This window comes from Oncorhynchus mykiss, chromosome 11 (assembly GCF_057628025.1).
Source record: "Oncorhynchus mykiss isolate SJ-2025 chromosome 11, ASM5762802v1, whole genome shotgun sequence".
Lineage (NCBI taxonomy): Eukaryota > Metazoa > Chordata > Actinopteri > Salmoniformes > Salmonidae > Oncorhynchus > Oncorhynchus mykiss.
Window position 1 is genome coordinate 58727832 of NC_143032.1, and position 25366 is coordinate 58753197.

At 43.1% G+C, this 25366-nt stretch overlaps 2 protein-coding genes across 7 annotated transcripts in view; both read right to left on the reverse strand.

Annotated features, from left to right (window-relative positions):
• Positions 1-4360: 4360 nt before the first annotated feature.
• rab11fip1a (RAB11 family interacting protein 1 (class I) a) lies at positions 4361-17928 on the reverse strand. 3 transcript variants are annotated; one of them, XR_016484596.1, is made up of 6 exons: positions 16913-17928; positions 12217-12656; positions 11165-12095; positions 7039-9018; positions 6323-6428; positions 4361-6205 (listed from the first exon to the last, which is right to left on the reverse strand). XR_016484596.1 is itself a non-coding variant. In XM_021621526.3 (5 exons), the coding sequence occupies exons 1-5, from the start codon at positions 17266-17268 to the stop codon at positions 5999-6001; spliced, it is 2040 nt and encodes a 679-aa protein (XP_021477201.3). In that variant the 5' UTR covers positions 17269-17928; the 3' UTR covers positions 4361-5998. The 3 variants fall into 3 exon arrangements, 2 of the variants coding, with proteins under 2 accessions (XP_021477201.3, XP_036791760.2); XM_021621526.3 differs by lacking the exon at positions 7039-9018; XM_036935865.2 differs by lacking the exons at positions 12217-12656; positions 16913-17928 and having other exon boundaries at positions 11165-11306.
• A 483-nt stretch (positions 17929-18411) lies between these two features.
• Positions 18412-25366, reverse strand: part of adgra2 (adhesion G protein-coupled receptor A2) — a 55151-nt gene continuing 48196 nt past the window's right edge. For all 4 annotated transcript variants that reach the window (XM_090190636.1, XM_036935864.2, XM_036935863.2 and 1 more), the window contains 5 exons: positions 23556-23683; positions 23309-23432; positions 23074-23222; positions 22073-22162; positions 18412-21908 (listed from right to left, as the gene is read on the reverse strand). In XM_090190636.1, coding sequence (XP_090046762.1) covers positions 20489-21908; positions 22073-22162; positions 23074-23222; positions 23309-23432; positions 23556-23683 — 1911 coding nt within the window. In that variant the 3' untranslated portion in view covers positions 18412-20488. The remainder of the gene's footprint in view (positions 21909-22072; positions 22163-23073; positions 23223-23308; positions 23433-23555; positions 23684-25366) is intronic.

Consider the following 25366-nt stretch of genomic DNA (forward strand, 5'->3'; position numbering starts at 1 on the left):
GCCAGACTACACTAGGACCTACTGAAGAGATGAGTCTTCAGGAAAGACTTAAAGGTTGAGACCGGGTCTGCGTCTCTCACATGGGTAGGCAGACCATTCCATAAAAATAGAGCTCTATAGGAGAAAGACCTGCCTCCAGCTGTTTGCTTAGAAATTCTAGGGACAATTAGGAAGCCTGCGTCTTGTGACCGTAGCGTAGGTGTAGGTATGTACGGCAGGACCAAATCAGAGAGATAGGTAGGAGCAAGCCCATGTAATGCTTTGTATGTTAGCAGTAAAACCTTGAAATCAGCTCTTGCCTTAACAGGAAGCCAGTGTTGGGAGACTAGCACTGGAGTAAAATTTTAAAAAATTGTTCTAGTAAGGATTCTAGCAGCCGTATTTAGCACTAACTGAAGTTTATGTAGTGCTTTATCCGGGTAGTCTAACCTAGAAGTAACAAAAGCACGGATTAATTTTTCTGCATCATTTTTGGACAGAAAGGTTGTGTTATGTAGATGGAAAAAAGCAGTCCTTGAAACAGTCGTGATATGTTCGTCAAAAGAGAGATCAGGGTCCAGAGTAACGCCGAGGTCCTTCACAGTTTTATTTGAGACGACCGTACAACCATCAAGATTAATTGTCAGATTCAACAGAAGATCTCTTTGTTTCTTGGGACCTAGAACAAGCATATCTGTTTTGTCTGAGTTTAAAAGCAGAACATTTGCAGACATCCACATCCTTATGTCTGAAACACAGGCTTCTAGCTAGGGCAATTTTGGGGCTTCACCATGTTTCATCGAAATGTACAGCTGAGGGCCTCCCGGGTGGCCTCCTGGGTTCGCGCCCAGGCTCTGTCGTAACCGGCCGCACAACACCGGTCGTAACCGACGCACAATTGGCCTAGCGTCGCCCGGGTTAGGGAGGGCTTGGTCGGTAGGGGTGTCCTTGTCTCATCGCGCACCAGCGACTCCTGTGGCGGGCTGGGTGCAGTGTGCGCTAACCAAGGTGGCCAGGTGCACAGTGTTTCCTCCGGCGCATTGGTGCGGCTGGCTTCCGGGTTGGATGTGCGCTGTGTTAAGAAGCAGTGCGGCTTGGTTGGGTTGTGTATCGGAGGACGCATGACTTTCAACCTTCGTCTCTCCCGAGCCCGTACGGGAGTTGTAGCGAGAGTTGTAGCGATGAGACAAGATAGTAAAATTGGGGAGAAAAATAGGTAATTTTTTTTTTTTAAAGAAAAAAAAAAAAAGAAATGTACAGCTGTGTGTCATCCGCATAGCAGTGTAAGTTAACATTGTTTCCGAATTAAATCACCAAGAGGTAAAATACATAGTGAAAACAACAGTGGTCCTAAAATGGAACCTTGAGGAACACAGAAATTTATAGTTGATTTGTCAAAGGACAAACCATCCACAGAGACAAACTGATATCTTCCCGACAGATAAGATCTAAACCAGGCCAGAACTTGTCCATGTAGACCAATTTGGGTTTCCAATCTCTCCAAAAGAATGTGATGATCGATATCAAAAGCAGCACTAAGGTCTAGGAGCAGAAGGACAGATACAGAGCCTCGGTCTGACGCCATTAAAAGGTAATTTACCATTTCACAAGTGCAGTCTCAGTGTTATGCTGGGGTCTAAAACCAGACTGAAGTGTTTCGTATACATTGTTTGTCTTCAGGAAGGCAGTGAGTTGCTGCGCAACAGCTTATTCACATTTTTTTGAGAGGAATGGGAGATTCGATATAGGCCGATATATTAACTATATTAAATATGAACTAAGGTTTGGCTTTTTCAAGAGAGGCTTTATTACTGCCACTTTTAGTGAGTTTGGTACACATCCGGTGTACAGAGAGCCGTTTATTATGTTCTTGACCTTGTGAAGATGCTGGAGGAAACAGGTACAAAAGTACCTACATCCACAGTAAAACCAGTCCTATATCGACATAACCTGAAAGGCCGATCAGCAAGGAAGAAGCCACTGCTACAAAATCACCATAAAAAAAGCCAGACTATGGTTTGCAACTGCACACGGGACAAAGATAGTACTTTTTGGAGAAATATCCTCTGGTCTGATGAAACAAAAATAGAACTGTTAGGCCATGATGACCATCGTTATGTTTGGAGGAAAAAGGGGGAGGCTTGCAAGCCGAAGAACACCATCCCAACCGTGAAGCACAGGGTGGCAGCATCATGTTGTGGGGTGCTCTGCTGCTGGAGGGACTGGTGCACTTTACAAAATAGATGGCATCATGATGATGGAAAATTATGTGGATATATTGAAGCAACATCTCAAGACAGCAGTCAGGAAGTTAAAGCTTGGTCGCAAATGGGTCTTCCAAAATGGCCAATGACCCCTAGCATACTTCCAAAGTTGTGGAAAAATGGCTTAAGGACAACAAAGTCATGATATTGGAGTGGCCATCACAAAGCCCTGTCGTGTCTTTACTATCATTAAACTGAAAACGTAGTTTTTATCAAAGATTCTCTGTAATTAGTTACTCGATTAAACTGAATAATCATGTAACTGTAATTAACTAGGAAGTTGGGGCACCAAGGAAAGTATTCAGATTACAAAATTATAACCTTTGAGATATTTTCATATCTGATCAATAGTCTTGATTAATGATTTATTTATTTTACCTCACGTTAGTCTCATTCCAAACATTGTAAATTGTTGGTTATCTGCACGAACCCAGTCTTCACTATGAGTCATCCATCCATACATCAATTGTCTTAAATCATTTATTTAGTTAGTTCTAAGTAATTCACAGAAATGCATAAACAAACAAATATGGTTACATGAAATTATAGAATGTGCCCTAGTAGGCTGAACCGGCATGGCGGCTTGTTAGACAAAGGGGCAATGGGGGGAGGGGGGGGGGGGTGTCGACTAAGAAGTCACTAGTCACTACAGAGTTAATTATAACAATTAAAATGCTAATCCTTTAAACATGAATGCTCACTCATTCGGGAACAATTGCAATCAATATATATATTTAGGCTCAATGTGTCGTCTTGATCGCTGGTGAAAAGTCTTTATTTTGTAGAATTGTCCGTCTCCCTCCCTCTCGCTCTGTCTTGGTTAGAGGGGATAGTTCAAAGTGGCATTTGTTATAGAATGGATGTTTCGGCGGTTGTCGTTCTTCACGTTCAATGATACCGAATTCCTAGCTGCAGACTAGTAATCAATAAATACTTGTTCTTATTCTGTCGGTATCGATAGTCAAAGTTTAACCACGTGGGATGGTTAAAAGATTCAGCAATGGTCTGCAACCTTTGTACTCCCGTGATTGAGAGCAACATGGTCTGGTGATCATTTCTCAAAGTTGGGTTTTATTCAGAATGGCAGAAAAGGCTGTCCCAGGATGTCTGACCCTAACTGGGCTCAGGGGCGGTCCTCTGATTTAGTTCAAATCAAAAGGGAATTGTATTTTTTCTTCATTAAACAGTCCACAACCATATTAAACAATATCATACTCACTCATTCATCTTATACAACAATTATATGTAAACCTCTTATCCGAGGCTATTCTATAAACAGCGTTATGGTAATGTAGCCACATCGTCTTCCATGAGCTTCCCAAGTTGTGACAAACGCACCAGTTCGTAGCTGGATTCTTCACCGATCTTTTACACTTTCTCTGGAACATGACATTTGTTCATACCTCAAGTTCTGTGAGGTGGAAGGATTTCCTTTGTCTCCATGAAAAACTACTCTATAACTGTGTGTCCATGAGGTCTTCTCAGGAATTTACGACCTCTGACCACAGCAGTCTGGTTGTAGAAGCAGAGAGCGGGGGATGGTGCTCGCTGTACTCAGAGGGCAACGTCATGACAGCCCTGACCTCAATCCTATAGAAAATGTGTGGGCAGAACTGAAAAGCGTGTGCGAGCAAGGAGGCCTACAAACCTGAAATCAGTTACACCAGCTCTGTCAGGAGGAATGGGCCAAAATTCACGCAACTTATGGTGGGAAGCTTGTGGAAGGCTACCGGAAACATTTGACCCAAGTTAAACAATTTAAAGGCAATGCTACCAAATACTAATTGAGTGTATGTAATCTTATAACCCACTGGGAATGTGATGAAAGAAATAAAAGCTGAAATAATTATACTATTATTCTGACATTTCACATTCTTAAAATAAAGTGGTGATCCTAACTGACCTAAGACAGGGAATTTTTACTAGGATTAAATGTCAGGAATTGTTAAAAACTGAGTTTAAAAAAAGTATTTGGCTAAGGTGCATGTAAACTTCCGACTTCAACTGTAGTTAATCTATTGAACTAACGTAGGATAGTGGTTTCAATTAATGTCAAAGTTTCTAGCCTACAGCTAGTATTAAGTCTTCAAGCTGCCTCTAATAGCATACACAAAACATTTCATGATTTACTATACTTTATTTCAATTGAAAATATCACATACACTGAATTTAACACCAGTGAACAAAAAAGGTGCAACCATCTTAAGGAATCCAGATTTTACAGTAATCAAAGTCTTATGAGTAAAATCCCTGAAGGCACAATCAGAAATGTTTAGAATTTATATTGTTTCTTATTGCTATGACATTTCACAAAGGCATAGTCACCAAAGAAACATTGAGTAGATTACATTCAGAGACGTAGAGATTTACACAAGTTGTAAGCCTACTGCTTAATAAAAAGGCATTCAATCTAACAAGGACAAGGTTCATTTTGAATCTACATTCATAATGCCTAAATATATTGGAAGATCTTTCTCAAAGTGTAATGATTTGAACTTAGTCATTACTCTTGCATAAAATATTTGACATGTTGTGCACTTACATTATTTTGCATAAATAGAAAAGATTGTGCTCTGCACAGTCAAGTGAGTAGATACTACAGACATAAAAGAAAGAAAAAACAGTGAACAGCAGGTCTCTCTCCATCTATAGTTAGCATGGCCAAATCCACACTACTGCCTCAACCATGGAATAAATTGCTGGTTCTCTATCCATCGCTGGTTTTGTAAATTATGTTTTCCTCCTTTAGACACATTAAAAAGATGGCAGTATAAACAACTAAAATAAGGAAAAAGGTAACTAAAAAACTAAAATAAGCAATGTTGACAGATATGCATTTCCAATCAAACCCTGTGTGAACTAGCCTAAATCACAAGTCCAATAATGCTTCAACAAACTAGGCTAATAAAGTTAAGACCACTGTGTATCTGAAATGTCACTATGAGGCTACATTTACTTTGAGAGGGTTAACGTACTTGTACCATACCCCGCAATAATCCGATTTGGTATTCGATTAACACTTGTGTTTGATTGAATACACAAAGGGGTAGCACCAAGGCACGTCATGATCATTTAAAGAAAAGGATCAAACATAACCCTAGAAAAACAAGGAAAGTTCAAGGTTTAAGAATGCAACAAAACAAACACTAACCAGCATATTATTATATGTGTTAAGGCTTTGGGATGAGCAGACACCAAAGTAGCTAGATGGCCTAATTAAAATCCACTAAATTGTAGGCAACATGGAACCACTGTGCAAAGGCCTGGCCAGAGATATTTCATCAGTGACATGGACATCAACATAACTAGAGCTTCCAGTTCCATTTTGCCTAATGAGGGCCAATTATGGTTTATACAGCATATAAAGTACCAACGCAATGACAAGAGATGTTTGCATATGGTAAATTAGTATAAAAAATAAATTCCAGTACCATAGTGTTACAACAAGCCATTCATTTTCAAAACCTTGTAAAATAATTTGATGCGATGTAGCGTCGAGTGATAGTTCTAGAATGTTTTTAAAAAAACTATTCAGCATACATTCCAGCATTCTGAAAAGAAACCTCGAGATTATCCTAGTCCAACTCCTCATGGAGACAAAAAAAGTGCATATGCTCAAAGGAAATAAGAGACTGCTCGATCCAATACAGTGACAGCAATAAAAAAAAAAAACACACACAAACTACAGGGGATGTTGGAGTGGAAGCCTAAATATCTCCCTCGATCTTGCAGTTCCCTGGTCCACTCCTCATACCTTACAGGGCCTGCTTGACAGAGTTGAGCCCCAGCAGGATGCTGGGCTTCTCCTCGATTACACGCACCAGCAGGTTGTCTATGTACTCCTCCAGCTCAACGATCTTTGAGTCTTTCTTGGAGAGCTCCGTCTGCTGCTTCACCACTAGGGTAATCAACTCCTCCTGGGTCAGCTGGGTGTAGGGCCCACTCTCCACCATGCCTGGCGCCTGAGGATGGTACAAAACAGTGTCACAGCAGACATCAGCAGTCATCACTTTTTGGTTTTAATAGCTAAATAAAAAGGTATTGGTTTTATTAGTATTAAACATATCAACATGCAGTACCTTCATCTTCCCCAGGGTGCGGTCATAAGTCAACATCTCTCCAACTACCGGGGTGCTAATGGGAGCTTGGCTCTCTATGGAGCTCATGGGCTTCACTGGGTGAGGCCTGGAAAGAGAAAATTACTACAACAAAAAAACACTAAAACAGAGGAGCAGAACAATGTCACAGAAGTCAAACGATTAATTGAATTAACAGAGGTCCATTTCAGTTAGGCTGCAGGTATAGAAAACAACCACAAATCCTCCCCCTGTGAGATAAGCACAGCAATTATGAAATAAGGCTACACAGAGAGAACAATACTTTTCCCAAGTTGAACAAAACAGAAACACCGCAGCATATCCCCGTTTCATACCAAAACCACTAACAAACAACCCCTTTGATCAGAGTTACCCAGCCATTTCCAAATACTCCCTAAGGAATTTGATTAAGACTGAAACGCCAATTACCAAAAAGAAGTGAGACTAAGCATAAAGCTAGAGTTCGTCATTTAAAACAAAAGCTGAGGGATGAGCCTGGAGAAATGGAACGACTCAAATTCATAGACATAGCAATGGATGCAAGGACTGACCATCCATATAATCGAAATTATAGTTTAGGCCATAGTGTTTGTTTGCCTGTTAGACATGGGCCAATTGACACGTGAAAAAAAAATCCCTTGTGTTTATACATTTAATTATTGAAGGCTGGCTATATCTATAGAGGGGTTTAGGCTCACCTGCGTGGAGTTGAGACTGGCCCACCACCATTGCTACTCAGCACAGTGAGTGGCTGCACCTCAGAGGGTGAGACCCAGGCCCGTAGCGGGGTCTTTTCCCCGGTCTGTGAGGTAAGCTCTCCCACTACGGACTGGGGAGGCTCAGGAGAAGTCAGGACAGAAGGTACATGGGAGGAGGAAGTAAAAGGGTCTACTGCCCACTTGTCTTGAGATTCCACCCCATCTCTGCCATAGAGTTTACTTTGTCTAGTATTTTGAGGCGCCAGTTTTACACATCCTGTTGTAGCGGCTGAGATGATCAGCTTGTCTTCTATGGGTGAAGGGTTTTGTTTAACTAGCTCAATTTTTCCAATCACTGCTTTATTACTTGAATTAGCTGAAGGCTGGGGTGCTCCTTGTTTCTTTTTAATTTGGGAAAATCCCCTTTGAAAAGCAGGACTGTGTTCTTCTGTTTTTTCCTGCTCTCGAGGTTCATCCGAGTCACCATAATTAAAACTGGCAAAGGGATCCGTTGGATTGTTTGGCGCAAAAAGTTTATCCAAGTCATCAGTTGTCATTGCCTGTTCTTTAAGCTTGCGGTTTTTCTGTGGTTCTCCAGTGAACAAGTAATCTCCACTGTGGCTTGGCTCTGGTTGGGCCCATGGGTCTTTAGGTAGGATATCGGCAATGGGGAAGGGGTCAAGTTCAGTAAACTTCGCTTTCATAATGTGTTCCAACTGTGTTTTTTTATCAATGTCGCTTTCTGCAGAGTCAAACAATAGTTGCTTTTCATTGTAAGCAGTCACCTCAGTGTTCTTTGCAGTCACTGGACTACTCCTTCTCATGATATCGAGGGTTGAGGCTCTCCTCTCCAATCTGTTCTCCTGCTCTACAGTGGTAGACCCTGCTAATGTCTGCTCATGATCTGCAGGTCTCAATGGCTCTTTGCGGACTAACCTTTGTCTGGGTTTGGTTGCGGGGATCTCTTTGGGAGTGTTCGGCAGTCCTTTAGGTTCATCTGTAGAACTTGACACCAAAACCACTCGTGATGTAGGTCTATGTTTTTCTGTTGAGAAAACAGGTTTGCCATCACTGGCTGTAGCAAAAGATGTGTTTATCACCTTCTTTGCATCCTCCCGAGGTGTCACGGAGGGTAAGTCTCTTTTCTGAACCAAGGGTTTTGTAGAGACCAAGACTTTGGAGACAAAGGCATTGGGCGCCTCAGACGGATTAGCCTGTATAGTGCGCTGGTCTTGGTTGGAGTCTACCACTAGTCTAAGGGGGACTGCAGCTACTGGTTTGGAAGGGGGAGTGAGTGCTGGCAAACTGCTGGGCCCTACGCTCCTCAAAGAGGTAGATTGAACTTTCTGAACTTGTGTCTGTTGCTGGTGTAAGTGCTCTGCTGCCCGCTCCTGTAAGTAGGAATATTTATCATTGTGTGGAGGTCCTGGTGAGTCGAGGTCTGGGCCATCCACACTCATCTCTTTACCAATGAGCCGGGGCACATATTCTTGCTGTCTCTGATTCACCTCTGCAATTATATGGTCCCATCGAGTCTGCCCTTGTACTCCATGTCTCTTCTGTGGGAACAGGCTATCGTAGTCAGGAAGAGGTAGAGGAGGTATTTTGCCCTCAACCACCTTAATTGGCACAGGATCGCCACTTGCAACAGCAGATTTGGCAGAGACAATTCTGAAGCCTGCATTGGATTTTCCATGGCTTTGCGGTTCCATTGGGCTGGGGGACAGAGGATCTCGCCGCTTCTTGTCAGATCCATTGGGGGAAGATCCTATGACAGCCAGGTTCTCAGTGCTGCTGTAGGGATACTTGGAGGGGCTCCTCCGCACCTTAGCGGGAGCAAGCGAGGAGTGGAGGTTGGAGAACATATCAGGAGACTCAGAGGGGACGCTAGAGAGAAAGGATTCAGCGCAGGGAGGGAGTTTGCTGCCTATGGGAGTCTGTCGGGGGTTTCAGGCTGCTTCAGGGACTCCACTAATCTGCCTAGGAGTGAAAACCTGGAGGTCAGTGGCAGACAGTCACACCAGAGCTGAGCTTTCCCATGACAGCTGAAATAACCAACAACTCAGGAGTTTGCTTCATCTTACAGTGGTGCTTCATTCCATCAAGATCTTATCTTCACGTGTGATGATGCACCCTGAATGCTTACAAGAAAATTTCAGAAACTAGTGTTCTTTAAAGTCAGCTCAAAAAAATAAAAATCAGTCTCTGCTCTTTTCTATTCTTTGTTCATCATTTGGACACCTAATGATGATAAATCTTGTGAACCCAGAGCATTTTCTGTATGATACTTCAAATGTTTGTTTCAAAATTATTTTCCAGTTCAGTAATGATAAATATACACTACCGGTCAAAAGTTTTAGAACACCTACTCATTCGAAATTATATTTTTCTTTCAGTATAAAACAATCACAATGGAGAAAGGCCCATTGAAATCACTTTAGAGAGTGTATATGTTGCCACCCTAGGCTCACACACTACTCAAAACTAAATGTAGAACTTTCATTATTCAAAATCAAAATACCGGCATATAAAAATAATACCGGGATATGATACTTGGGCCATACTGCCCAGCCCTACGTCCGGTCCCAAACACGCAAAAACATCCAACATTATTTTTTTTGTAAGCAGATCACCACACCTGATAATGTCTTGATGGAATTAAACAATTTGGAAATAACCACAACTGCCTTGCTCTTAGGATTGTTATAAAAACATACTCAATTTACTTTAAGATGGGCTATCATTCTTGCAAAAAGCTAATAAACAAATCTAGATTTAGAATGTCAGAAATTCAGTAGTAAAATAAGATCAGGCTATGGCAAAACTAAAAAACTCTGTCCTCCTTTAAAAGGACTCAGACTATATTGAGTGAACAACTCACCATTAGGAAAGAAAGATTAAAATAAATCCAGAAATAGATGAGAAAAATACAGCCTTGTTTGCACCAGCAGATAGTCCCAATGTACTTAGTCACCCAGTGTTAGCTCACTTCATCCCTCCCAACCTGTTCTGCACTATATCACCCAGTCTCAGACACACCTAGATTCCACACTGCAGACCAAACAGCACAGTGGCCAAACAGGTCCATCACGCGCCAGATGGAATTCACGATGGTGATCCACGCTCATGTTTGTCAAGGCTTTTAAGAGCCTTAAAGCTGGAATTCCTAATGGTGAAACTGCAACGTCCATTTGCGATATTACAACAAATAAGTTACTGCAAACACCCCCCCCAGACATCAATGCATGCGCAATAGAACAGCAGAATATGTACAGTGTTTTTAAACGTTTTTTAAACTTATTTTTAACTACGCCTCACCTCCGCTTCGTCAACAAAATAATAACTACGGCTGTGAAGTGGAGTGGCACCATTTCTCCTACTGCGGATTCCATCTTTAAAAAGACGATCAAGAGGAACGAAGATGAAACTCAGAATACTAGGCTAATTGCAGCCAGTATAGATTGGAGACATGATCTAGTGTACAGATAATTCAACCTAAACCATACCACCATCTGATCACTAATCCTCAAACCACCATAAGCAACTGGGAATATTAAAACCACTTAAAGTTCCGTTGGATAGCAAGCAAGGAAAACACTCATCACCACAGCTATTCAATCAGGACAACATACAGCAATTTGAGTGAAAATATGGATTTTAGGAGAGTTCTAAGAATGCAGTAAGAGAAAGTGGTTTATTTAAAATAATAATAATTGGAGAGCTACAGGTATGGTTAGATGAAAGGCTGCCAAGGCAGTCAACATGATGTGTTGCATATGCTATAAAACTAGTTAACTGGAAATAACATGAAAACCGTCTAGCACCCCATTAGCAAAATACTGAGACAGAATATGTTTATTGTGTTGGAGTTACCTGATCAGCAGTGAAGTACATTGTGTATATAGTAGCTCCACTTACCATTGTAGATGTAATCTTTGTCAGCCTACTAATGTCATGTAGGCCTACCTGATGTTCTAACAAGAGTTACAGCAGAGAAAAGGACAAATCCTAACTGCACTATTAAAACCATGCATTGATGTGAGAGTCGCACAAAGTTTGGTCCTCGCTATGCAGATCTCAAGTTATAATAGAGCTGTAAGTGCATTAGAACAAGACTGACACCTACCTAGGCTTGACTGCAGACACCTTGGCAGTGCGGTTGGAGTTGAGGAAGACCGCAGCGCTCGTGGTGTTGGGGCTGCAAACAGCCTTCTGGGAGTCCACCGGGCTCTCCTCAGACAGGTTTGGAGGATCTGGACTGAGGGGGATCTCCTCAAATGGGTTGGCGGGGTGTGGAGGGCCCTCCAAATCTCTAGTAAAGCGTCTGGGAGCTGGGTTGGGCCTCTCCTCCTTGGTGCTAGTCTGCTGCTCTTCCTTTTTCTCCTCCTTCTTCCTGATCATACCAAACAGAGAGGACAGCCTCTCAGCCACAGAGGCCTCCTCCTGTTGTTTCTGCTCCTCTGCTTTCTTGGCCTCCTCCTGTTTCCTCTGGTCCTCCCTCAGCCTCTGAAGCTCCTCAGCCTCCAGCCGTATCCTTTCTTCCGCTAGGCGCTTCAGCTCCTCTTCCCGCTGCTTATTCCTCCTCTCCTCATCCTCCTGGAACCTTCTCCTCCTCTCCTGCTCCTCCTGTTGCTTGCATTCCTCCTCCTCCTGCAGTATCTTGAGCTGCGCTCTGTGTTTCTCCTCATTCCGTCTCTGCTCCTCAGACGGTCTTTTTTCCTCCTCCTGAAGGCGCCGTTGCTCCAGCAGAGCCCCATCGGCAGACTCCATTCTGTAGGTGGGGACAGAGAGGCTCTTGAGGGACTCTAGCGAGACGTCAGATGGTTGCCTGCGGCTGCGTACATCCTCCACTGAGCCCTGACCAGAGCTGTTGAGGCTGAGGGTGGACCCAGACTTGGGCTCTACCTCCTCTGCATACACATGGTTGCCATTAATGCACGTGCCATTTGGGTCATCCTTCTGCTTGGATCTGCCCAGAAGAGAAAAAGGTCCTGTAGACACCTTGCTGTCATTGCTGCCTGTCCGCTTGTGGCCCAGGAACATGAACTTCTTTTTTACTGTAAATAGAAAGCGACAGTGAAGGAGTTTATTGCATATGACAATCATCATCATTACTCAAATATAAACTAGGTCTGCAGACAGAAGTCAAAATGTTTAAGCTGAATGAAAAGAGCTCACCATCAGGAGAATCCACATTGAGTCCAGAAGAGCGACTGCCACTGAGGGATGCATTCTTCTCAGGAAGAGTACCCAGTGTGGACATGGACTGGGAGACATTGCGCTGCAAGTTGGATTTAGGAGCAAAGAGGGACTTGAGCTTGGATTTCTTCTTTGCCTCAGGGAACTCTGAGTACACCGAGTGAGAGTCACCCTCTCCCTCGCTGTCAGTCAGTACCTGGCTGACAGAGGGAACTATTGCAGAGGCTGAGTCAGAGAAGCTGTCCTTTTTCTTCCCACGCACTATGTCCTTGAGCTTTCCGATGCGGGAGCGTGGTTTGTCTTGCATGGAAAGGTCAAACATGCTGGCTGTCAAGTTGTTTCTCATAAACTGAATGTCCAACATCACTTCCCCTTTGACTTTGTCCTCCTTCCCATTCTTATCCAGCAGTTTGTACCAACTGAAAATGAGTGGGAGAAAGATATTACACTGAACAAAAATAAAATGCAACAATTTCAAAGATTTCACTGAGTTACAGTTCATAAGGGAATCAGTCAATTGAAATGAACGCATTAGGACCTAATCTATGGATTTCATATGACTGGGAATATAGATATGCATCTGTTAGTCACAGATACATCAACATTTCAAAAAAAATAAAAAATAATTTAAAGGCGCGTGATCAGAAAACCAATTAGAATCTGGTGCGACGTCGACTTCAGAGTTGATCAGGCTGTTGATTATGGCATGTTGTCCCACTCCTGTTCAATGGCTATGTGAAGTTCCTGGATATTGGTGGGAACTGGAACATGTGGTCGTACACGTCGATCCAGAGTATCCCAAACATGCTCAATGGGTGACATGTCGGGTGAGTATTCAGGCAATGGAAGAACTGGGCCATTTTCAGCTTCCAGGAATTGTGTACAGAGCCTTGCGACATGGGGTGGTACATTAACATGCTGAAACATGAAATGGTCTGCGGATTAATTGCACAACAATGGGCCTCAGGATCTCGTCACGGTATCTCTGTGCATTCAAATTGCCATCAATAAAACGTAGCCGCGTTCGTTGTCCATTGCTTATGCCTGCCCATACCATAACCCCCACAATGGGGCATTTTGTTCAAAACGTTGCCATCAGCAAACCGCTTGCCCACACAACGCCATACATGCAGTCTGCCATCTTCCCGGTACAGTTGAAACTGGGATTCCTATGTGAAGAGCATTTGCCCACTGAACTCGGTTAGTTACAACGTCAAACTGCAGTCAGGTCAAGACCCTGCTGAGGATGACGAGCACGCAGATGAGCTTCCCTGAGACGGTTTCTGACCGTTTATGCAAACGCACAGTTTCATCAGCTATTTGGGTGGCTGGTCTCAGACGTGGTATGTGGTTGTGCGGCTGGTTGCACTACCAAATTCTGAAATGACTTGAGTCGGCTTATGGTAGAGAAATTAATATTACATTCTGGCAACATCTCTGGTGGACATTCTTGCAGTCAGCATGCCAAATGCATGCTCCATCAAAACTTGAGTGGCCTTTTATTGTCCCCAGCACAAGGTGCACCTGTGTAATGATCATGCTGTTTAAATCAGCTTCTTGATATGCCACACCCGTCAGGTAAATAGATTATCTGGGCAAAGGAAAAATGCTCACTAACAGGGATGTAAACAAATGTGCACACAAACCTTGAGAGAAATAAGCTTTTTGTGCGTATGGAACATTTCTGGGCTTTTATTTCAGCTCATTAAACCAACAAATGATGCGTTTATATTTTGTTTCAGTGTAGGGCCGCCCGTTCAATTAAAAAACAAATCATATGGCCAAATGACGCAGAACCAAAGTACTGAAGGTCAAATGTGACGAATGAGCTACGAAAACTTTTTCAACGTCATGATGCCAGGAAATGGGGTCAAACATGACTTGATAAAACTATTACTGAACTTTTGCACTAGTTCTGACCTAGAATAGATCCAGCTCCTCCAGTGCTGACGTAAATGGGCTGTAAACTCAATGCAGTTTAGGCCCACTCTGCACAAAAGGAAAAGTAAGAGTTCTGGAGAGCCCTTTCCATAACAGCCTCTGTGATTGCAGAGACCTCGCACAATAAGAGCACTGCTAGATTGCGTCAATAAGCAGACCGGTAGGCTAATCCCAGTAATACAAAGTGCAACTCAGACTGTCTCCCAGGTGAACTCTCACCTTCCCAAGACCAGAGCAACAACCCATGCTGGAGCAGGTTAAGTGGAAGCCCCTTGCAGTGTGCCGTTTTTGCATATTCAGTCACTCGCAGTAGGCCTAGGAGCTTAATATTTTTGCATCTTCACTTGAATTATCATAATGGAAGCTTAAAAAAAACAACATTTAAACAGGCCTACAAAAGGAAAGCCAGTAGAGGGCAGAAATCCCTGGTTAAATTCAGTGTCGTCCCTGAACCTCCATGTTTCAGGGTCAGCTGGGACAAGGAAAGCATTCAGGGGGTCAGAGTTCTGATCAATAAGCTGTGGCTCTACTGAGCACTACAAACATTCTTTCCAGAGGACATCATACTTCCATAGGCAGTTAAAGAAACTGGTCACTTTTTACTCATTGTACGCTGCTGGGCAGTGATCAGACATTCTATGTGGTTCATGTGAAGTTCAGTGCATCATTTCCCTGCCCTTACTGGTGTAATAAAACAAAAATCCAGACAGGAACCTGTGGGGAAACATGCATGGGAGTAAACCTAGTCTACATTCCATAAAGCCTAGCAGAACAGTAGGGAGTCTTCCTAGGAGGTGTAGGCTAATGAAATATGTGCTATGCCTTGTCCAAGCATTCCTAATTTCCTTCTCAAACTTAGCCATGCCAAGCAAAACAGCAACTACTACCAGAGCACAGTACAATGGGATACAATTGAGAACATAAGACAATATTTCAATGTATTTTCTGTAATACAGGTCAGACTCTGAACAATGGTTCAGTGAAGGGATTATATGAGTTAAAAGGAACTGTGTGTTGACATGGCACATGTGATAGTGTTTACAGATAAATAGAAAACCCTGGCCCTGATAGAGGAGTGGTGGTCTGCTGTTGGACGAGTTCTCTGAGAGAAAGTAGTAGAGGCCCCGATTTCCCTCTGAAGCATAATGATTAACATGTCACATCCAGCTAATGCCTAACATGACAGACTAAACGGTATGAATTTGTTTGATAGAAGAACCATTAAGATTAAATGGGTCTATAGCCAAGTCCATTTTAATGCGGAAACAGGAATACCAAAAGAGCACACTTAACATAGGCCTATATTGTTGTCAGTAGTGCCTTAATTTTTCAATATCCAAGTTGTGTAACTTAGGCCTATTAGGTGAAAGGGTAAGTGTGAACTGTGGAATATGGTCAGTAACATGGTCAGTAACATGGTGCATTATTTGGCATCATATCCCTTTGTTTCATGCTGAGAACATATTCTGCTACATTGGGAGAGGACAATGTCAAACCAACACATCAACTGATGTAGGACAGTAATCTAACACTATACGCTGCAAGAGGGAACAAAGAGCAACCTCCCAACACCCTTGTATGAGAGAGAAGGAGCAAGATGAGTCATAAAAAGCTGTACAAACCCAACTGAGTAAACACTAGATAAGGTTCCAGATATGAGTGTACAGTAAACAAGTGAATGAGCCTAATCACTGTACAAAGGCTGCCCTTGGGACAGCCTACACAGAGACTATTCTGCACAGGAGGATACAACCATGACAGTCACTCACTGCCCTCAAATGCAACAAATAGCCTACAAGTCAAAGTTAGATAGTCTGCAGTCTTCAATATTGAAATGTAAATGTCCTTCAGTCTTCTGTCCATGTTTAAGTCAGCGAACAGTCTTAAAAACACTATTACATAAAGATGTGGGTGTGTACATTTTGCCTCAAATCATGGAAAGGCAGCAAGCCTAATGTTTTGTTTTAATGCTTGCTACACCCATGACAGAGCCTATCCCACCATTGTTGTGAATGACATCATTGCACCAAGCCATGCAATTTCACATGTCAGTATGATGGTTTGATTAGCCCTCAGTTAAATAACCTTGAAGAAACATTGGGAAATGGCAGGAATGTATTCACTGGACAACATTCCTCATAATGAGATATAACATGGCATGCAGCATGACCCCATCCAGCTGTGAAGGCCAGAGATACCCTCAAACTAAATGAGCTGGAATTCTCCAACTACTGTTCAGATGGAACATTTCAAACAACTAAAAGGGGAGACATGGTTAGGGTATCAGCTCAAGTATTCACAGCCTAAAGCTACAGTTTGACAAGAAGGCAGAGGAATAGTGACCTCACCCAACATAATCAGATCGTTTTCCCAACCAGCTCCATGGTTTCGGTTCTCCCACTTAACTACTGATAAGGGATCTGGAATGGCCTTCTCTGGCTGTGCTTTAGGTGTGTAAACATGACTGTTCAAATGTGCAGAAGTCGATGGATGTAGAGTATAATATATATTTATCAGCCTCCTGATAAACGTAATGGAATTTCAGCTCTGCTATGTCAGTGAAATTCATCAATTCAAATGGTGACACGTAACTGAGCAGATATTCCTATCACTAATACCATTCTGGCTACACAAAGAACCCCCCCTCTCAGTGGAGAATTAGTTTTAAATATACGTAAATAAAATAATAATATCCACACAGATCCTTTATCTTTATTCAACATGAGCTACTTACTCAGTCTTTTTCCGGGCACTGTTATCGTGTAGATCCAGTAGGTTGATCACAGCTTTTCCCAGGAGCTTGTCCAGTCCCACCAGAGCTCTGTGCATTACAATGATATACAGTGTGCAGCGTTCAGCATTTCCATGGTGGAACAATGGCAGGTCAAACGTTGCCTCTTCCTTCCATACTGGTGCGACACATTTTTCGGCAACCGAGGTAGAAAACTTGTCTTTGGCCACCTGCATGATGGCATAGGCATCGTTGGTTCCATTCTTGCCTTTGATCCTCAAATTCCTGGCTTGGAACACCGTTACCTGTACGCTTGTGGGATACCACTGATGGCTTTGCCTTTGGTCAGCCAAAGCCATTTCAAAGCTTTAGCTAGCTAGCTAAGCTTGTCAAAAAAATATATACTTTGGCAGGTTTTAGGATATCCTAACGACTTTGTCTTCACTTCCAGAAACTGACAGACCAAACGTTACTACCGATAGGTCGTTGTCCTAGGTCATGTATAATGACGATTGTCGACTCTCGGCCGGGTATCTGATGATGATGATGATGATGATGATGTTGATGTTGATGTTGTCGACACACTTGACACTCCCACTTCACTCTAAAATTCTACGGACGCAGTGGCTATGACAAGTGGAGTCGGAGTAATGTAACTAACCTATATATCAGTCTCAATTAGCTAATGCAACCCAGGTGTTGGTCCTTGCTACTAGCTAACTTAATGGCGAAGTAAAGATGAAATATCAAGAACTCGCTAACGTTAGCTGCAGTAGCTACCTTACTAGCTACTTTAACTTGCCCAAATTCAGACGTTCGACAAGGACCATCGTATAACATTTTATTCTATAAGCAAATTGTACTCTGCGTTGTTAAACAAAGAGGTCAAACACTAACAACGACTGTCTGTAATAATTACTTTTCACTGCCTCTCTTGACTTGTTTCTTTGTTGGACGATAAACTTCCTCATCAACCATTCTTCCTTCCCATACTCTCCTACATTCCTATCTGATTGGTTAACATTTGCGTCAATAAGTTGACGACCTACGGTGATTGGACAGTGGCACTGGTCTAGGATCAGGTTTGTACATTTGTAACCCCTGATCTTATTTTATTTATTTTAGGTACTTTAACTTTTGAAACTCAATTAAAGTGTAGTGGTTTTATTATTTTACTTTAATGTTATTTTGTTTTTTTTTGTTATTGTATTGTAATTTGAAATGTAATTGAACAAAAAAGGTCTACACAAATATAACTAATTGTCATAAAAACGGTTTAGTGACAAAGGTTTCAGCTTTGTTTAATAGAGAGCAAGATTTCACAAATTAGACCACAACATCAAGAAAGGCTAATATGAACAGAGGCTTCAGGAGCAGCTGGTGCTCGGACATCCAGTCACTGAGTTTCTCAAAGTCCTTTATTCGCATTCACCTCCTGTTCATATCAGAGAAGGCTATTGCCCCATCAGTATGAGAATAAATGACAAAATACTAAAGTTGCATTTACTTTGCATCAGAGTTTATTTTACAAGGCACAGTCTGAATTTCTTGAACAATATATTATTGAATTAAAAACAGTTATTTCATACTGATGTCATTATGACAAATGAAATATAAATATACATAAAACATTTTGAAATCTCCCTTTTTCATTTCGAGATGAGTGGACACAAAACTTGGAAATCATTTCAGGACAAATGGGATGAATGTTAGTAAATGGATGAAATGTTAACAATCTGAGTAACCATTAGTGAAAAAAAGGACACATTCTGCCATTGTGTTCTTGCACGTGTTGACATTTTACACCTAATGGAAATGAGTGTAACAAGCATGGTGTTTTGTCTACAGACAATAATGAGGAAGGTAAGTGCAACCACTGCTTTGTACTTAACACAACTCTGAGCTTTGTGAGTTTGTGAGTTCTTCCTCATGTTATTATCATTGACCAAAAGGGAGATTTCAGGACCTAGAATAAGGATACAATCTATGAATTGTATCCCATTTGCTAAACACTGACGTTGAGGTAAGCTCTGCTAGTCTATACAATTCTTTGGCACAATCATTTCCCTGAATACATTGGAGTTGTTTAGCAGAGCGTATCTAAGATGAACTGAGCTGTTGCATTCTTACAAACTAAAAGAATACTGAAGATCAAAATAGCATAATATGGTTTTACACAATATTGTATGATAACGTGTGTGAAGCAATATCAGAAAACCAAGTAGCATAAATGAACCAGAATTCTGTCATTCATTTTTTTGCCTTTACTCTGAGCTTTGTACATAAACATAAACAAATAGTGTAGATGAATTTGATGATTACTGTAACAAGCTTTGGATTATGAGGTGAATGTGAGGGGGGGGGGGGGTATTTCAGTAAGCACTTATCTTGGTTCATGTGATATAAACCAGAGCTATTTACTGCATAATAAAACATTCATTACCATATTCTCCTTCCTCCTGATACAGATGGTAAACTCAACGTGGTTTAAACTGATGTGTCCCTTTATGTCAGTGCATGAACAATGATGTTTGAAATCCTGGAGGGGGCAGTCTACATCCATGTTGAAATAACTGTAAATCCAGAGCTTTGAAACTCCAAGGGGGATAGAGCACACTAAGGGGAAAGGGGGGAAATGAAGAAGGACGGGGAAGTTCATATAAAGAAATCACCATGGACATTACAGAGTACATGCCAGGGACAAAGAAAGGTCACTAGTTAATTTGTCCAAATACTGATACTTGTTCAATCCTGTTTATTAGGGGAGGAGTTCCCTCTCAGTGCTATTGCGTATTTGAATCGAAGTCAATACGATTTAGTAAAAAAAGTTTTAGAAACTGCATTCTCTCATCCTAGATTGAGAATCACACACACAAACACACGCACACACACGCCCACATGCCCACAATACTACAAGAAAATATAATAAAAGCAAAAAGATTCTTCACAGAGGAAATGCACAGCCGTACTGTGGAAATGGCCAATCTTGGATTCCATTTCATGCCATAGTCGATATGCATAGAATAAGAATACAAACAAAACAATAAAGCTTTACTTAAGGAATCCAAAATCAACATCTTATGTTGATTTTAGATATAGCTGGTAAAAATTCCTGTGACGTGTAGAATAAATGAGTATTTTAGGTTTGAAATATGAAAAACAAAAGTACACAAAAAACAGGTCTTGAATTCATGGCAAACCCAACAAACAGTTGTTATGTCTGTGACAGAGCTGAGAGTACAGGACATGGTTGTCTTCATACACATCCCATACCATCATTGTAATGGAAAGCTAAATGGCTGGACACAAAAGTAGCAAGCGACACAACCCCATAATCTAGCTCTTTTACACATTCAAAAGAAAAAAACTCATCATGATCTGAATCCCAACTTGAGATCCACATGTGAAATTAGAAGAACTGTTCAAATCTTTTAATGTCATTTACACGAAAGTCTGAGTTACACACATGGATCTCATATTAGGATTAATCTGTATAGACATAGGAGACTATAACAACTGTCCAATTATATCAAATTCTGTCAGGGTCCACTGTGGACATGTGCTGGGAAAGAGCTACGGTCACACTGTAGTTTCACTCTTCCACATACTTTTCATGCCCACAGAGCTCTGGGAATGGTCCGTGCCACTTGTGTCCAACTCCAGCTCTATCACAGAGCTCTTGAGGGTGCCGTTAGGGGCAACCCCTGGCACAGTGGTAGTGATGTTGTTCAGAGGGTAGGAGCTGCGCTTAGCTTCACGCTCTGCAGCCGCTGCCAGTTTCAGATTGTCTCGGCTGGCGCTCCGCCTATTACCTTGCATAGCCACCCTGCTGGCCACAGAGGGGAGCAGAGGGAAGGGCTTGCGGCTGCCGCTGCTGCCCCCGTCACTACCCTCTGAGGGGCTGGTAGCAACTGTCTCCCCCACTCTCCTACCATTACCGTTGGTTAGCGGGCTGGCATGGATCTCAGAGTGGCTGTGATGTAGGCTGCCGTTCTCACTAGTGGCCTGTTTGTGGGCTGGATGGGCAGCGTTGTGCTGCTCTATACCTGTAGGTCCCAGTGCTCCCATACTGCCCCCTCCACCACCAGCCCTCAAGGCTTTGAGTCGGTAGTGACCTCTGCCTTCACCTCGGTGGTGATACTGGCTGATCCCTTGTTTAGTTCTGCCACTGACCTTCCTCCTCTGAGGTTGGACAGGGGCTACAGAGCCTATGGTGGGCAGCAGGTTGTTAGCTTGCTTGTTGTTATTGTCCGTACTGGTGCTGGTGTTGGTGCCTGCTGGGGCATGAGTGGCATTGTTGGTATTGTCTTGTGCCACCTGCAGCAGGTTGGTAAGCTTGCAGGGCCCAGGGCCTACACTGCTGATCCCACTGGGGATGGAGGAGGACCTGGCTGATGAGGAATTCTGGGGATCCTCTGGAGGATGGCAGCCAACGAAGATCTGGGATCCCTGTTCAGAGGTGGTCTGCATCCCACTAACAGTGGTGCAGGTGTGCGTGTAGACTGGCATGGGCTGGGAGAGGCGATACCCTGGGCAGCAGCCCAGCCAGGAGGCCTGCACATCCAGGCGTCGGAAGCAGTGGTGCACCACCAGGAACACTCCCGACACGGTGGCAGCTACCCCATAGAGAGAGCTAAACAACAGGCTGCTGTGCCCTGTCAGCCACATGGCCATGGCTCCACAGCCCCACAGGGCCAGGAACAGGAAGTGGGTGGCCACTAGCACCAGGAACTGCACCTTCAGGGAGTACTGGTCCTCTGGGGTCAACGCAGCATGCATGGTCCCCACCACAGAGTCTGTTGACAGGAGACTAATGCTTCCACCCAGGGCTGGCTGGCTCTCAGGCAAAGGGGAGGACAGGGAGGATCCTGGGCACTCTTTGGCCACCCACTGCCTCAGGCGAAACACAGTGCACAGGAAATAGATCCAGGTGACCAATAACGCCAAGCCTGCAGGGACAAAGAAGGCCCCCAAACTGGGCTGCCACACCAACCAGCAGCTGGAAAATACAATACAAAAGTCAGTAAGGTCATAGCAAAGAAGGATACCTCTGTGTATTCAAAATCTCATAAAAAAATGTAAATTCAGCTCTTGAATAAGCACTAAACCAAAATATACTGTGTCAAGGGCCAATTGCTCAATGGTAAAATGAGAAGCACTCACTAAGGGCTGTTGGCCCCATAGTTGTTGACATTGACAGCCGCAGTGATGCCACATATGATGAGAGGAACACCACCAGCTATTAGATAGAACCTTTATTCAGAAAATACACAAATTACAGGGATCAAAGAAAATGAGATGGAAAAAGAAAGCAAGAGGGAATGACAGTGAACTCATTTAGATGTGAAGTATCATGTCCCAGCCACAATATTGGAAACAACAACTTAAACCCAAGGACTGCATGACAAATGACATTTCAGTTTCTGTTTATTCTGTATGAGATTTAGGGGCTTTGCTCCTTTGTTGTTTTCTCACAACAAGCATACATTTCACAGCTGTAGTGATCCCTAGGCTAGCTGTCTGTGATCTCCTGAGCTGAACTGAGCTGTAAGTTGGGCAGCCTCTCTGAGCTAGCTGATAAAGTGTAACAAAGGGCAACAGGCTGCTGGGGGGGGGTTGTGATTTATCACAGGGATAGGCGTCATTGGAGGGCTGACCCCATGCGGCGGTGGGCAACAGAAGGGTTTGGGAAAGCCACAGAGGTCAACAGTACAGTGCATGATCACAGCCAGGGAGCACCAGGGCAGAGGGGGAAAAGGGAGAGGAAGAGGGGAGGGGGGCAGTAATGAGGGGACAGTGCGCCCCCTCCATCACCCTTGCCAGATTTACGACATTCTCCTTAACCTCTGTTATCCCTGGCTCGTACATTCCACACCTCCCCCGCTCTGGGCTCAGCACTCTGCATCTGTCACTGCTACTCTTTTGTGCCTTAGCAGTAGTCTACTGTTTTTCCCTCCAAGGCTTTCTAAAACAGAAGATCCTTGGTTCTAAACACAATGGTGGTCTTTGATATGACACAGTTTGTGTGTCCGTTCACATGAATACAGTCATTTAAAATACCGCCCCACAATGAGCTCACAACTCAACCGTTGACCTGTTTGACAATGACTCACAACCTTCTCATATAAAAGTAAACTCTATCTCACCCTGATGACATCACTTACCTGAGCATAGGCCGCTGAGTAGCTGGAACAGGAGACTCTCCCTCTGGTTGCCGTGGCATCCTCCAGACCGCCTCTTTGTAGAGGACTCTAGCACTGACCCCGATCCACAGCAGTGTAGACAATGAGGAGTAGTGGAGAGCGATGCCCACCTGACACAAATCACACAGGGTCAAACACACAGCCTACACACCACATGTAGAGAGCATTAGCTGGGTCTGGGAGGAGAGGGACTTACTGCCTGGCACACCATTGGATAGCTGGTCAGGGTGATGCCTCCTGCATAGACAGCTGTGGTCATAGCGATGTGGAAGCAGGTATTGAGTAACGTGTGCCAGCTCTTTCTGGATATGTTTATAGAACTGCAGAAGGAAGAAGAAAACAAAGAGAACCATTAGATGGACATAAAGACACTGTGGGGTAGGTCAGATAGCAGACACACGCACACACACATGCATTTGCACACGTACACGCACACACGGTACCTGTGGTGTAGTATGTGTGTGATGATGATGGTGAAGAGGCAGAGGAGGAGGATTGCAGTACAGCTATAGACCACAGGGTGGAGTACCCTCACTGACATGGGTGGGGAGTGGGGGAAGTCAGGAACCTCCTAGGAAAAAGATAACTATTAATATCTTTGCAACGACCACACTGTGGGGCTTGATATAAAATCTCCAAACCTCGAGAAAAGAACATGAACATTCATCCAGTGAAGTGAGTTTTTATTTAGATCTATTAGGATCCCCATTAGCTGACGCCAATAGTTACAGCTAGTCTTCATAGGGTCCTACATTACAGACAAAAGCAGGTCACATGGGGGAGATGATTTGTGTCGTGAGGTGTTGCTTTATTTGTTTTTTGAAACCAGGTTTCCTGTTCACTTGCGCTAAAAAGATGGAGGGGCATTCCATGCTCTCATGGCTATGTATAATAATGTATGTTTCCTTGAATTTGTTCTGGACCTGGGGACTGTTAAAAGACCTCTGGTGGCATGTCTGGTGTTTGTGTGTTTGTGTTTGTGTGTATCAGTGCTATGTGTAAGTTCACTAAGCAAACAATTTGGAATTTCTAACACATGTTTCTAATAAAAACAGGAAGTTGACACAGTCAGTCTTTCCTCAACTCGTAGCCAAGAGAGATTGGCATGCATAGTATTAATATTTGCTCTCTGATTACAATGAAGAGCAAGACGTGTCGCTCTGTTCTGGGCCAGCTGCAGCTTAAATAGGTATTTCTTTGCAGCACTTGACCATATGACTGGACAATAATCAAGATAAGATTAAACTAGAGCCTGCAGGACTTGCTTTGTGGAGTGTGGTGTCAAAAAAGTAGAGCATCCCTTTATTACAGACAGACCTCTCCTCATCTTTACAAACATCGAATAGATATGTTTTGAATATGACAGTTTACAGTCTAAGTTAACAACAAGTAATTTAATCTCCTCAACTTGTTCAACAGCCACACCATTCATTACCAGATTCAGCTGAGGTCTAGAACCTAGGGAATGATTTACACTAAATACAATTCTCTTTGTTTTAGAGATGTTCAGGACCAGTTTATTACTGGCCAGCCATTCCAAAAAAGTCTGCAACTCTTTGTTAAGGCTTTCAGTGACTTCCTTTAGCTGTGGTTGCTGATGTGTATATGGTTGAATCATCAGCATACATCAACACACATGCTTTGTTTAATGCCAGTAGCAGGTCATTGATAAATATAGAAAATAGTAGAGGGCCTTGAGAGCTGCCCTGTGGTACACCACACTTTACATATTTGACATTAGAGAAGCTTCCAGTAAAGAAAACTCTGAGTTATAGTAGATATATAGCTCTGAATCTACAATATGGCAGAGGTTGAAAAGCCATCACATACGTTTTCTCAACAATAGGTTATGGTCGAGCAACTGCTCGGCATCTGGCCATAAGGCGCTACAGAGTGTAGCGCATACGGCCCAGTACATCACTGGGGCCAAGCTTCCTGCAATCCAGGACCTATATAATAGGTAGTGTCAGAGGAAAGCCCATAAAACTGTCAGTGACTCCAGTCACCCAACTCCAGTCACCCAAATGTTCAGAAAGAGCTGGAAAACCTGGACCTGTACAAATCAGCTGGACTAGACAACCTCTTTCGTATCGCCCGAGATCCCTAAAGATTAGAAAGCTGCCGCAGTCATCCCCCTCTTCAAGGGGGGTGACACTCTAGACCCAAACTGTTATAGATCTATATCCATCCTGCCCTGCCTTTCTAAAGTCTTTCGAAAGCCAAATTAATAAAACAGATCACTGACCATTTCGAA

Excerpts from the sequence above, each read along its gene's own strand:
- rab11fip1a (XM_036935865.2), bottom strand. The coding sequence starts at position 8,903 with ATGTTCTCCAACCTCCACTCCTCGCTTGCTCCCGCTAAGGTGCGGAGG. Across the intron at positions 6,429-7,038 it reads CCAGTCTCAACTCCACGCAG|GCCTCACCCAGTGAAGCCCA; the intron begins GTGAGCCTAAAC and ends TTCTCTTTCCAG. Across the intron at positions 6,206-6,322 it reads GCACCCTGGGGAAGATGAAG|GCGCCAGGCATGGTGGAGAG; the intron begins GTACTGCATGTT and ends TACCATCCTCAG.